The following is a 14,967-nucleotide window of genomic DNA, read 5'->3' on the forward strand; positions in this document are numbered from 1 at the left end:
GAATAACCTTCTTAATGCCATTTCTGAGAGGCACAGGAAGCAAAATGGGTATAGAGAAAAAGCTCTAGTTGTATTGCAGGTGGCAGATTGGGGGAAGTGTGCAAACAAAAGTAGGAAACTCCTGGAGTAACATGGTGCTGTAATATATACAGTGATACCTCAGGTTAGACGCTTCAGGTTACAGACTCCGTTAATCCAGAAATAGTACCTCGGGCTAAGAACTTTGCTTCAGGATGAGAACAGAAATTGCGCCGTGGCAGCAGCGGGAGGCCCCATTAGCTAAAATAGTACCTCAGGTTAAGAACAGACCTCCTGAACGAATTCAGTTCTTGAGGTACCACTGTACAACTTTTTGGTGCTTGTCTCCTATAATGCATCCTGTCTATAAGGCTAGCACACCAAGTCCTATAGAGCTTGTGTTGGGGTTTCCAAGGCATTTGACTGCTGCACGAGGCAAGTATTCCTTCTGAAAGTGTAAAACTCCCCACTTCCTCCATTCCTCCCAAGTGAATTAGAAAGAAAGAATGGATGCAAGAAGACACCGTGCCATTGGTATCTTCCTCATCCTGCTTCAGACTGGTGTAAGTGTCATTTTCAGCACTGTGTGTTAGAAATGGTCTTCTATCACAGAGGGGAATGTGTGGTATTCCAGATGTTGCTGAGCTATTGATCACATCATCTCTGATGACTGGTCATGCTGGCTGAGGCTGATGGGAGATGGGAGGCCAACAGCATCTCAAGAGCCATAGGTTTCCCACCCCTCTTCTGCAGAGATCGATTCCCTCTTGCTCAGTTGAGACACATACTAAGGTAGCTGGAAAACTAGTCTCGCTGCAGGTGATCTATTCCAGTCTCTTCATTCTTGGTAGGGTTCCCGCTTGCCTCCATAAGAATTCTGCCCACCCACTTTTACTGATTTGTGGTGACTCAGTCTAGAGATCAAATAATTGCTAATGTATATTTCACAAGCTTCTGAATTTCTTGACTTCAACCGTAACAATGTTGATGCAGACAGTTCAATTCCCTTTTATAGATTTCCTCTTATATGTGTTCCTCACATATCTCAGACTTGCTCAGAACTTCTCTGAGACCGTAGTAGTCTTTAGCATCCAATTTAATACTGCCATATCACTTGCTCTAGTTCCTGAGCATAATACAGTGAAGATAATCTGTTCACTCCCTGCAGATGATGGCACACTATCCTTCTCTGGAGTTTAGGATGATCAGGGAGAGTTGGAAGTAGCCAACATTTTTTAAAAAAATTACTCAATATTTGGAATCTTACACATGCGGACATGGAAAGAAAAACAGATACATATTTTGTTCTCAAGAGTTGCAAATACTTTCCTAACCTTTCTGGCATCCCTGCTTGTCCTTGTGTGATGGTCTTGTTGCATGTATCTCTCCACAGATTCTGAGAGTTGTGTGTGACAGATTTCAGTCATTTTCTCTGTGTTACTCAAAGAATAGCTTCTACTTACCATGTTCTCACACAAGTATCCGTCAATCTTAAATACCACTCAGACAGTGTCTTCCATTACCAGCCCATTGCTATTCTCATCCAGTTCTTTTTGCAGTTAATAATTCAGGACTCTATTGACCTATCCGAGATTATATTTGGCCTGATATCCAGCAACATTTAGCTGAGCATGTACAAGTTTTGGTGTTTTGTTCGGGTTAGGAGCTGTTGGTGACATCTGCAGAGATGAGGAACCCATTACGTTGGTACACCTCCCAAAGGCTTATGGATTTCTATGGATTTCTGTTGTTTCTTGGAATTTTCCTGCTGGTTGTTCTGTTATAGCCCTAGTTGATCTCTGAAATAAGGAGTCACAAGCTAATGACACAATTTGCTTCTAAATGTCCTTTCCCTTTCTATAGAGTTTGGCTATCCCTTGGTTTTCTGAGGAGGTAGGAATAATTAAATGAAAGGGAAGGCTGTTAAGTGTGCAAATGGCAGAAGACAAATCAGACCAAACACATTAGTCCCATACTAGGGTCAACTCTGGGTTGTGATGATTGTAAAGACTCTTACCTCTGCCACCATTGCATTTGCTCATTGTTGTCCAGAGGAACTCATTTGGATGGTGAAAGGCCATGATATTAACTATAGTTTTGTATCCAGTCTTTCATACTTTCTAGCTACACATTCAAATACAGTGGTCCCTCGACTTACAAACTTAATCCGTTCCGAATGCACATTCGTAGGTCGAAAAGTTAGTAAGTCGAAAAGCGGTTTCCCATAGGAAAAAAATATTCGGAAAAATTCGTAAGTCGAGGAAACCGCATTTAAAATTCATAAGTCGAGGAAACCGCATTTAAAACTGCCAAAGGTTTCAGTTTGGATGTAGAAAAATTTGTAAGCGTGCGGCCATTTTCCCTGTTCGTAAGTCGAAAACTTCAGATGTTGAGTAATTCGTAAGTTGAGGAGCCACTGTATGCAGTTGCATCTCCACTCCAGAGTTTTCTGAATAAAACCGATTCTTTGGATCTGTTTTAGGCTGGTTTTAGGCTTTGTTTTGGCACAAACAGCTATGGTGGATAATATATCTGGGAAATGGACAAGGGAGAGTGCTAGCCTACTGTTTCTTTTGGATCAGTCAGTAGTTTTCAGAACTATCAACTGTTATATGCTTCTGGGCCATCTTGCTGGGATGAGTATATGTGATACCATTCTTCCAGCAGTTCCATTACCATACATATGCGTGTACTCAGAAAGTGGTGATTGGAGACTGCTGTCTTACCCTGTGGCCTTTGGCCTATGGTGTACCATAAAGTTCCATTTTTTTCTCGTGCTTTTGAATATTTACATCAAATCTTTGGATGAAATCATCTGGCGTTTTTGAGCTGAGATGTCACCAGGATACAGATGACTCACTGCTTTTCCTCTTGATTCCATTGTCTGATCTCAGGGAGGCAGTGGAGGTGATGAACCAGTGTCTAGAGTCAATGCAGGGTGAATACAGGTTAACAAGCTGAAACTTAATTCCACAAAGCAGAGCTATTTTTGGTTATGAGTACTGGAGACCTGGATAAGATGGTTCAATCTGTCCTGGTCGCAGTTACATTGTTCTTGGAGTAGTAGGTATGTACCTTAGGGGTATTCCTTGATCCATCACTTTCCATGGATGCTCAATTGGTGGTTTCTAACTTGCGTTTTGTCATCTTCAACTGATAATCCACCTGTGACCAAACCTGGAGAAGATGGGCTTGGCATAAGTAATTCATGCAATGATCCACCACCACGTTTGGCGTATAATATTTGTATACTATCTTAGGATGACGCTGCTGACAGTAATGATAATAAAAAATGTGCGCTTTGACTTTATAAAACATATTTTATAGCCACAAGAATTGAGAACAAAAAGCATTAAACATCAAATGCATTGCAACCATAAATTGGTGGTTTAGTATTGCAACGATCATGATTTCACATATACAAATAGAAAATAATCCCCTGCCTCAGCCCACTCTGTGTGGTATAATAAAACCACAGTGGTATGAAATTGATGCCTTCTATAAAATAGTCAGAAATTGATTATTAAAAATAATTAATAGTTGCAAGGCAGTTCACAGAACTAAAGCAACATAAAGCAATTAAATACATAGCTACTCCTTTTCCTATCTAAAAATAGCAGCACACCACACTTCACCAGAAAGTGCACTGAAATAAAAATGTCTTCATAGTCTGCTTAAAGGTCAATGCAGACCACTCTGACCACTCGTGAGCAACATCTTGTGCGAGTAGATGGTTGTTTGAACAGACTGACACTCCCTGAGAAGCAAATACTATGCAGTCTTTCTCGAGGTGCTAGAAATTGTTCCAACCCTCTTAAGAAAAAGATCCACATTCTGTGGTAAGGTTACTTACATTCTGCATAAAGCCAAATTCATCACCTGTTATGTATATTCTTTCCATAACCATACTGCACAAAGATAAGTGGTACACTGTTCAGCACAACAGCACAATCTTTGCCTAGAGCAGTGGTGCACAATTCAAATCACGGCAAAAATTAAATTGTTGGCTCCCCCCCCCCCCCGGCCGCCTCTAGAAGTTAATTGTATTACAGAGGCAGCTTGCTTTTTACCACTTTACATAGAGCTGGGGCAGACGAGGGTTGCCATAACAACAATGGGAGAGCTAAATATAGCATGTTTTTCTACAATATTGCTTAAGGTAGAATGCTGATGAGGTATTAGGGTTTCTTCAGTCAGTCACTTTGTGCATTCATGTTAAACAAATCTGATTAGAAAGGGCTAGAGAATGTGTAGTAAAATTTTATATATAAGGATATCCATTGGCTCATTTCCAGCTTGCCAAGCTATTGTCCAGTCTCTCTCACACCTTCTCTCTCTCTCTCTCTCCCTCCCCCCCCCCGATCTTGGTATCAGCAAAATCTTCATAATTCTTATCCTCTAACCTACCTTTGGGTTATTATGTTGCCTTGACTTTCACAAAGGAAAAATGCTTGGATGGGACCATTGTTGCGTGGAAAACGTTTTGTTTTGTCATTGAATCTGTTCCTGCTAGTGCCCCGCTTTATCATGTGTTGCACCTACAAAGAGATAACCTTAGTGCCCTGGACCTTCGGGAAAATCTTGTAGTTACTAGGACTGTAGCATTAAAATAATTGGATTATTCCATTTTAAAAACATTTTTAATCAAGTGCAAATTGGGTAAGAGACTTTTAAATTTGTTGTACTTTTTATTCTAGTACTGGTAAAAACTGCAGACGGGAACCGCCATGTTAAAATAAGCATTCACTTTTTTGTGTTAGAGAATGAAGAATGCCCGTACAGTGTGGGGAATCAGAATTATTTGTCCCTATTAACTCATGCTGCTTTTCTTTTAATTGGCATCTGAAGAGGTCTCTCTGAATGCACACATGGTTGTGTTGACTTTCATTTTATAGCAGAAGCATGACCTGGGATTGTGGGTTGGCACCAGAGGATTGTGAGGTTGGGTGTTTCTCTTGGAAGAAAAGAAGGCACCAAAGCAGGAGCCAGAGAGAAGCTAAGCTCTAAGAGGCATTAAATTATCATTTCAGCAAAACATGTTGTTATCACGTATCCATGCCTACACAGGTATATGTACCCATAGAGCAGATGCTGAGACCTAAACTGTCACTTAGGGAACCGGCCATGGAAAAAATATTTGTAAAACAGACTTTGGTTTCTGTAATAACCTGTCCCAGTTCTTCTGTTTCTAATGGTTGATTTGATATGTTATGTTTACTTGTTCAGGTCCAAGGGAGTTATAGTAAACATATCCTCTTTTTCTGCGGTTAAGCCAACTCCATTGCTGACTGTTTATTCCGCAACCAAGGTAAATTTATCCCTTTATTGCATTTATGTACTGATCATCCTACCAAGTTATCTTGATGGTATACAATAGACAGTAACACTGAATATAATTCACACTAAAATCCTTTAAAATTAAAATTGTAAAATAAGTCACAAAGAAGAAAGCCCAGCAAAAAGTGAGCATAGGTGTTTTTAAATATTTTTTTTCCATGTCCTAAAATCTTGTGTGGCATTCTGATTAAGAGATGACATGATGTTGTCTCTGTTCATGCTCCCCCCTCCCCAGATGTTATGAACTGCACCTCCTATGAGGAATAAAAAAAATTAACCAAGTGCTTTCTGGTGGGCAGTCACTGTAATTTGTAAGCATATTTAGCAAATCAACTTGTAATATTTCAAGCAACGTTTAGAGCAGGGGATAGCACACATCAAAGTTGATGCCTCTCGAATTGCACAGGGTGAGGGTATTCCAGAGAACCAATGTCACGATGGAAAAGTTGTCACTGGCTGGCAATCCACCAGCCATGATGGCACAACCAGCTAGACTGCCTCCAATGATGGTAAAGATTGATGAGGTTTATATAGGGCAGGCATCCCCAAACTGCGACCCTCCATATGTTTTGCCCTACAACTCCCATGATCCCTAGCGAACAGGACCAGTGGTCGGGGAAGATGGGAACTGTAGTCCAAAACATCTGGAGGGCCGAAGTTTGGGGATGCCTGGTCTAGGGCAGGCATGGCCAAAGTTGGCCCTCCAGCTGTTTTGGGACTACAATTCCCATCATCCTTCGCTAACAGGACCAGTGGTCAGGGATGATGGGAATTGTAGCCCCAAAACAGCTGGAGAGCCAAGTTTGGCCATGCCTGTTCTAGGGGAAGCAGGTCTGCCAGGTATCCCGGTCCCAAGTTGTTCAGGGCTTTATATGTTAAAAACATAGCACTGACCATGGTTTGATAGCAAATAGGTAGATATTCTCTTTACTCTTTTAGCGCATGTATGGGATGCCTTCATGTGAGGCATCCCAAAGCACTTTACTAAAGGTGTATTATGTGTATAGCTAGGTACCTTATTCAGCACCCTAACTGCTGCATTCTGATCTAGTTGCAGCTTCCAAGCTAAGCCCAAGGGTAGCCCCACATAAAGCTCATTACGGTAATCTATGAGGTTACAAGTAATTATGAGATTATTTGTCCTTCTGAGATTTCCAGATGCAAAACTCCCATATCAGACCTTACAAAATAAAATAAAAATTCCTTCCAGTAGCACCTTAGAGACCAACTAAGTTTGTCATTGGTATGAGCTTTCATGTGCATGCACACTTCTTCAGATACAAGGCCTTAATTAGCCCCTTCTCATGAGATTTAAGCCAGCCTTGTTCACTATTGAGGTTGGCTGGATATAATACTAAACCACCATTTAGCATTATGAATATAAACCACTGTGAGGCTTAGGATCACGTAGCTCTCTCCCTCCTCCAGCACAGCTGTGAGGAGTTGAGAAGCTTTTGTTTCCAGTTTAGATTAACCACAGCTTGCTGTGTTATGCAACACAAGTTGTGGCTATTCTTGACTAAGTTTGGTTGAAACAAATTAATTTTAAAACAGTTTAAGAAAGTGAGTTTTTTCAGCTACTCTTAGTTAAGATTAATGACAGTTGAGGAATCTTGACAATATGCTAACCTGTAGTTAATCTGAAATGGAAGTGGGAAGCTTCTGATTGCCTTGTGGCTTCTCTAAAGGAGGACAGAGTTGAGGGGAGAATGTGAGGCTGTGACTCATCCTCATTACGTTAAAACAATCGTTTGGCATTACGTTACAAGCCACACCATAATCTCTAAAGGCTGGGATTCTTAGAAAATTGAATGTTGCATTTCTAGGGAAGTGTGGTACCGGTATGTATGTATGGGACTCACCTTTGGCATTTCTAATTCATCTGTAGATGAGAATATAGTTTGAACACAAAGTGATGGCTATGAACATGTTTTAGTTGGTGAAGATGAAGTACTTTTTAAAAACTTAGTTACGCATGTGATTCTAGAAACTGGAGAAAGGAGAGCATCTAGATTAGCATCCTCATCCCAATCAACCATGGTTTGGTTGCAGTCCCCTTGTATAACTTCCGTCACATACACACAGCTTTTGGCTTGAAATACCACCTCCCAACGAAGGCTATATTTGTAGAATTAGGCAGGGTTTGTCTTTCATGAGGAAAATATATAAATTATGCTATAAGTTCATCTGCATGTAGTACATTCCTAACATACTTTCCCATTGCATTTATTTAGGCTTTTGTTGATTACTTCTCTCAAGGTCTCAGTGCAGAATACAAAAATAAAGGTATCATTGTGCAGGTGAGGTAAACTGTTCTGTTGTTATACCTCTACTGTTGTTTAACTGGTTACCAGTTAATATGCTGACCTAGGCTTAGTGGTATCCCAGGCATGTCCAACCCCCAAGAGATTGTGATCTACTCCCAGTACAGTGGTACCTCACAAGACGAATGCCCTGCAAGACGAATTCTTCGCAAGACGAATGCGTCTTGCGATCTGATGGTGACTCGCAAGACGAATTCGTTTTGTGAAAAATTCGTCTTGCGAATCGCGGTTTCCCATAGGAATGCATTGAAATTTAATTAATGCATTCCTATGGGCAAAAAAAGAAAATTCAATGCATTCCTATGGGAAACCGTGATTCGCAAGACAAATTTTTCGCAAAACGAATGGACTCGCGAAACGAATTAAATTCGTCTTGTGAGGCACCACTGTATAAAAAAGCTGGTAGTGATCTACCCATTGTCATTAGAGGGAGGAGGAGCGTGCATGGAGTGGGTGGATTGCCCAGAGTTGTTGAGCTTTTGGGGGGGGGGTTGCAGAGAGTCTTTTTTAACTTTCCCTCCGTAACTTTTTGTACACGATAAGGATCCCACGATCTACCACGATCAGCCGGGGATCTACCGGTAGATCGTGATCTACTAGTTGGACATCCCTGCACTAGAAGCAGTGCCTTTTCATCAGTTGTGCCCACTTTGTGGACTGAACTCCCTTGAGAGGTGGCTCTATTTAATTATGTGTTTTTAGTGTCTGCCTGAACATGACTGTTCCAAAATTTATTTAAGGTGGGACAGTTTCTTATATTTGCTTTTACTGCTGCTGCTCTTCATGACCAATTTTTGTATGCTAATTGGTACTTACAAGGTTTAATGTGTAACTTTATATTTTATTTATTTAGTCCATTTTTAAACTGCTCTTCATCAGTTAAGAACCTAGGGCAGTTTAAAATATATCTATTTAAAACAATAACATTCAGGGGGTGATATTCCTTGCTTGGGAGTAGACTCGTTGAAATAAATGGATTTAACTTCATTGATTGTGGTTGGAAGATCCTTTTCTGCTTTTCTGTAACTTTACTTTGGGGAAATGAAACACCTATGTAAGCTATCTTAGAAGGTGAATGAATAAAATATTGAATTGAGGAAAGGCAATGTTGAAAGGTACTACAGTACTAAATGTGCATTTGAAGAATGATGGAGATGAATAGACCAGCTCTTAGACCAAAAACTGTATAATGCTATGACTGCTATACTACATTTAGTTTGGTTGCCAGTAGTCCATCTTCTGGCGCCACCCAGTGCTGTAGCTGAGCAACACAACTTTAGATACTAGGCAAGTTTGCACGTAATATTAAACCATGGTTTAGCATCACATGCATGAGCGAAAACAATCCTAAGCAAAGACTCATGCTCGCATGTTGAGCTCTTTTTCTCAGCTTTTGCCATGCAGCTGGGAAAAGGACTTTGGCCGTGTTTCCTTTCAGTCATCCCATCCAATTGTGGTTTAGCACATAGGTAGGACACAAAGGAATATGGTCCCCCATCCCTGGCTTCTCTGCCTAGCCCTCAGGACTCTCTCAAGGCCACACCATCTCCCAAGGCCACACCCTCCACTGTTTCCTCCCCTTACCTGGCTGGAATCTCTCCCTGAACTCTAATAATTCACCTGTATTGCCTGGATGCAGGATAGAAAGGCATGTATTAGGTGGGTGTAGAAACTACAAAGGTAAAAAATTGTATTCATTGCTCTATCCACTTTTGCCTCCTGCCCACCAGTGGCAGGTGGTTCCTGAAGAGTTGGCCAGAAAGGAACACAGCCCTTGGACTGAAAAAAGGTTACACACCCCTGGTTTATCACAAACTGGTTAGTTAAACAAACCCGTTTCACAACCTGTTGTTAAAGGCTGATCAGAGCATGAACTACGACCCCCAGTCTGGACAGCACAACAAGCCAATGCCATTGTCCTGACTCTGCAGCTGGTGGATTGGGGAGGGGGCTTAACACGCAAGCCTAATGCTTCACTTGGGATTGTTCCAACTCAAGCTCATAGTATTAAGCCATGGTTTGGTGTTGGGTGAAAGTGGGACTTTTCAAGACTTACAGTTAGTTAACTTATATCTTGCATTTTGGTCTTATAAACTGTGTTAAAGGTTCACTTAAAATCTAGAATAGCTTGGTTTGTGAATGCAGGATGCTACCCAGAGGGTATGGTACAATGAGAGCTACACAGTGAGATGTGGCTTGAGATGAGCTACCCATCTTCTATTTCCATTGCAGACAGTAGTCTTATTGGCACCTATAAGCAGTATCAAAATGGTGCATACCGGTATTACTACTATTTAAATAAATACTATGGAACAGTGACTATAGTTTTTAACTACCCAAATAGTCTTATTTCCACAAGGGGATATTTACATCCGGCCTGCCACATCCTTAAGAACCAGCATACTGAGTTAGGCAAAGTTTGTTACTGCCTTGTGCCACCCCTTCCCCAGCCCTTTCTGCTGATTTGGAATCACTGGATTGGTGACAACAGCAGGGCAGGGAGAGGAGAGAGCAGGTGGGTGGGCATATGTGGAAGAGAAGCACCATATCCCTGTCAGCAGTTACCTGATGCAAGGTCTTCTGATGGCCATTTTAATAGAGATGATGGCTATTGGGGTGGAATAGAACATCAAAAGTGAACTAGTAGTTGTGTTTGGAGAAGAATTTGCACATCGTGAATTACTTATGTTTTAATTATTTTCTATAAATTGCTTTGTGAGGTCTACCTGAGAAGCAAAAATGTGTAATAATAAATTGTTGAATGTGAAGAAAACATAGTTGCATACGATATAGTAAAAGCTGTTTGCATGTTGAATCACTTTGTATTCATCACGATACTTGTTTCTTGGCATAATAATTATCCATGAAGGCATATTTAAGAACAAGAAAAACATTCTGCTATTCCTTTCCTTTTCAGAGTGTTCAGCCATATTTTGTAGCTACAAACATGACCAAAATCCGTAAACCATCAGCATTTAAACCTTCTCCTCGAGACTATGTAAAATATGCCCTCAACACCGTTGGTCTTGAGACACAAACTCCTGGATACCCAACACATGCATTGGTGGTATGTATTAGTCAGTTTATTACTCTTAGTACTTTTGCTATTTGTGGAAAGAAAATAGGGGTGGAGAACCTTTTTGACTCCCATTGCAGGTCAACTTTGACAGATGGGTGGGACAACCTACCTGTCATTCACACGATGTCATGATGACACCAGATAGCTCACAACCAGCTGGCTGCTTGGCACTTGGGAACCTCTATGCCAGGCATCCCCAAACTGCGGCCCTCCAGATGTTTTGGCCTACAACTCCCATGATCCCTAGCTAACAGGACCAGTGGTCAGGGATGATGGGAATTGTAGTCCAAAACATCTGGATGGCTGAAGTTTGGGGGTGCCTGCTCTATGTCAATGTTGCTCAACCTTGGGTCTCCAGCTGTTGCTGGACTACAATTCCCATCATCCCTAGCTAGCAAGACCAGTAGTCAAAGGTGATGGGAGTTGTAGGTCCAACAACAGCTGGAGACCCAAGGTTGAGAAACACTGCTCTATGCAAAGCCCTGCACAGCTGATCCAGAAGGCTTTAGCTGAAATATTTTTTTGCATGCTTTGGTGCTTTGGCTCCTTGAACCAAATGCTTTCCCTTGCCGATGCACTACAAGGATTGCACTTTTACGGCTTCCAGTTGTGCCATGTCTTTATCTGCCCCACACCTGACAATATATATGACAATAAATTTGAACCCCCCGCAGGCCAAGTTTGGTCCATGGACTGGAGGCTTCCCTCCTGTCTTAGAATATCCGGTGCTGTTTGTGGGCTTCCTATAGGCATCTGGTCGCCACTGTAAGAACAGGTTGTTGGACTAGATAGGCCACGGGTGGGGAATATTTGGCTCTCCAAATATTGTTGATGCTTCCATCATCCCTGGCCTTTGTCCATATTTGCTGGGGCTGATGGCAGTTGTCATTCCTCAACATCTGAAGGACCAAAGATTTCCCACCTCTGAGAGTCCTTTGACCTGATCCAGCAGGGCTCTTGTATCTTGTTAATATCTGAGTGTCACTGTTATAATTTTGTTTCCCTTATGGTCACATTAAATTATGGTCTTCAGAGATTTGATAATAAACCTTTTTCTTCCTCCATTTCTTAGACCTGGTTTTGCAGGTTTGTGCCCAAGTGGTATTACACAAAGATGGCGTTGGACACGAACCTAAAAATAAGAGCTCATAATTTGAAGAAATTAAAGAAGAACTGAGTTGCATCATCTTGACCAATTTGTTGGTAGTTCTGTGGATACATTGAGGAGTGAAATACTGGTCATATCTTAAAGTTCTTTCGAATGGGATTTTCTTTTGGGACCACAGTCCAGCGTGGACAAAGAGAAAACTGAGGAGCATGGAAAAGGCAACCAGCAACTTCTTGTTTTTGTTTGTTGTTGTTCTGCATCATTGTTTTAGAATGTGCTTTTTCATTGTGACTTGGAACAGTAACGGGTACTTGTAGTTACTAGCTTTCCTAAAATGCGCTTAACACCAACAGATGTTTGGTTTGGGAAATGATGTCAATGTGATAAATTTGACAGAACTTGATGTGGAACATTGTTGGTGTTGATACAGAGCAAGACTAATATTGGTATTGAACTGGTCAAAGCAGTATTTCTTTCATTAAATATTTGTTGTCATTTATTTTTACTTTGCAAGAAGTCACACAATGGTCTTTATTGTGAATGAAATTGGACAAGTTTTCCCTCTATCACACATGGGCCACAAAATCCTTGCCTTGTCAGCATAGACTTCTTTAGGCATTCCACTCCCTTCTACATGATCTCCCCACCTAAGACACTGTTAATGTGAATTTGTTGCAGTCTTGATCAGATTGAAGTGAAAGGGATAGCTGTATAGATTTTATCCATTGGCAATACTTTTGTTTACTAATGCTAGTCATTTTACTAAAATGGTATATTAAGAGAGGTGGGCTTAATATACCCACCTCTGTTGGAAGACAAATGCTACAGATTGCAGTAACAAATCTTGCCAGTTACTCTGATAGTGATTTAGATCGGTTGGTAGAGCAATGAGACTCTTAATCCCAGGGTTTTGGGTTCAAGCCACACGTTGGATGAAAGATTCCAGCACTGCAGGGAGTTGAACTAGATGATCCTCGTGGTCTCTTCCAATTCTATGAAAAAAAAATCCTTAAATTACTTGTACCCTGGATTGAAAGATGTGCTTGTACAACAGGGCTTTCCTGCGCCACCCCTTCCAAAGCTACCTCTGAGGATTGAGGAAACTCTTTAGAATAGTATAGAGTGTCACAGAAGGCTACAATAGGAAGGGAAAATTGGGGGAAAGGGGAATCTTGTACAAACTGACATGCCCTCCTCTTGCACCAGAACTCTTGGATCCAAGGCTATGTTGTTGCTTAACATAGGTTTGAAATTAGATACTGATAGAAATATTATTTGATATGTATATATTGGCCCTACACTACAGACCCAATGAACTGAGAATGTGCATCGTGGAAACTACATTTTAAAAAATTGGCTGCCTTTACAGGCAACTCTGTATAGAGAGCAAAGAATCCTAAGGGTGCTGAACTAATGGTGGCTTGTGGTAGCTGAAGAACCCTACCTACAAGGTGAATCAGAAAAGCAAAAATTACCCACTACCATTGCCCTTAAATGATGGATCATGATCAGTTGCCTATGTTCTGAAGAATCACTTGTGTGTGTTTGAGCACATTTATTGATGGTAGAAACTGCATTCTGTTTCATCGACTACCATTGGAGAAGTAATTTAAGGCTCTGGTTTGAAAGTAAATGTGTGTTAAATGATACTGTATATAGAAAATAAATGAAAACCGATGCAATGGTGCTGATAAGGATTGAGAAACAAGTTTTGTCCCAGAATGTGCCTGAATTTTCTAAATAGTTATTTGAAAGAAGATGGATTTTGGCTATATAAAGCTTCTCTTACAACCATTTGTAAGGCAGTTGCAATGCATAAGGTGAAGCACTGCTGCTGTGCTATCCCAGCCGCAAGACTGCTCAAAGAGATGGGGTGGGGAAAGGGCAGGGGAAGCAATGGGTTGGTGGCAGCAGCAGGCACACATGCACCCACTAACACAAGGGAAAGTTGTGCTTTTCTGAACAAAAATAAACAACCATAGAGAAAACAGGGTTAAAGATAAATTGCTCAAACATGCAAACATACAAATAGATATTTTATGGAATATTAAATTTCCATTTGTTTGTAGCTCATTTTTGAGCATTTTATACTTTTGTGCACGTACTACCCACCCACTCCTTGCTCAGCCTGGTCCAGCAAGCAGCAATACCATCGGAGCCAAGAGGATGGAGTGGTGGTGCCCCACCTTGTGTGCTGCAGCCATTGGAAAATGAAGAGCATATTTGAGATTGCTGGCTTGCCTATGTAGCTTGACTGCTTTTTTTCCTAACCTGTTCTGTAAAACTTTCGATTTAAAACAATACAGTATTTCTCATGACGTTTAATGGGGATTCATTTATTTAGCCAATCTTGCCTATTACAGTGCAAAACACATTCGGAACTCCTCTTTCTTCTTCCCAGCGTAAATCAGTGGAGCAGACAATCTCAGGAATAGGCGGGCCCTCGCTCGCTGAAGGTAATTAAACAGACTGGAAGGCCACCTGTCAGGAATGCTGTAGTCATATCCTGCTTTAAGTGGGGGCGGGGTGGTGGTGGATTGGACTAAGTAACTTCCAGAGTCTCAATTCTGATTCTATGCAGGGGGTGGGGAGAAATACACAACCAAATGTCACGATATGTCCTATTCCACCACCTCCAGGATCAGAGGCAGTATGGGACCAAAGCCAGCCAGAGCCGTAGCTAGGTGATCTTGTGCCCCTGGCAGGCAGAACCGTCCAGATTCCGCCCCCTAGCCACGGACAAATTAGCTCTTCTTTCCGCCTCTCCATCACCCCCACCCCCATTCAATTCATCCTTTATTAAAAACCTTTTCTTAGGCAATAATCGCATAGCTGCCAAGTTATCCCTTTTTTTAAGGGATTTTCCCTTATGCTGAATAGGCTTCCTCGCGAGAAAAGGGAAAACTTGGCAGCTATGTAATCGATATTTTTATTTATAGACATATTTAGCCGATTTTGCGGGGGGGGCTCGCCTGCGCCCCTGGCGGGGGCCCACCTCACCACCACCCCCAGCTACGGCCCTGATGCCAGCTGCTTGGGGTTCAGGGATGGGAGAAGGTTGTTGCTTGTTGCGGCTTCCCCTATGCTAGCCTAGGTAGGCC

General features: G+C 41.5%; 1 protein-coding gene across 1 annotated transcript in view; it reads left to right on the forward strand.

Moving 5' to 3' along the window:
• HSD17B12 (hydroxysteroid 17-beta dehydrogenase 12) overlaps window positions 1–12,371 on the forward strand; it is a 46,002-nt gene extending 33,631 nt beyond the window's left edge. Inside the window, exons 8-11 of the mRNA XM_035116045.3 lie at window positions 5,245–5,326; window positions 7,590–7,655; window positions 10,597–10,746; window positions 11,831–12,371. Coding sequence (XP_034971936.1) covers window positions 5,245–5,326; window positions 7,590–7,655; window positions 10,597–10,746; window positions 11,831–11,935 — 403 coding nt within the window. The 3' untranslated portion in view covers window positions 11,936–12,371. The remainder of the gene's footprint in view (window positions 1–5,244; window positions 5,327–7,589; window positions 7,656–10,596; window positions 10,747–11,830) is intronic.
• Window positions 12,372–14,967: the final 2,596 nt, after the last annotated feature.

Source organism: Zootoca vivipara, chromosome 1, assembly GCF_965207765.1.
Source record: "Zootoca vivipara chromosome 1, rZooViv2.hap1.1, whole genome shotgun sequence".
Classification (NCBI taxonomy): domain Eukaryota; kingdom Metazoa; phylum Chordata; class Lepidosauria; order Squamata; family Lacertidae; genus Zootoca; species Zootoca vivipara.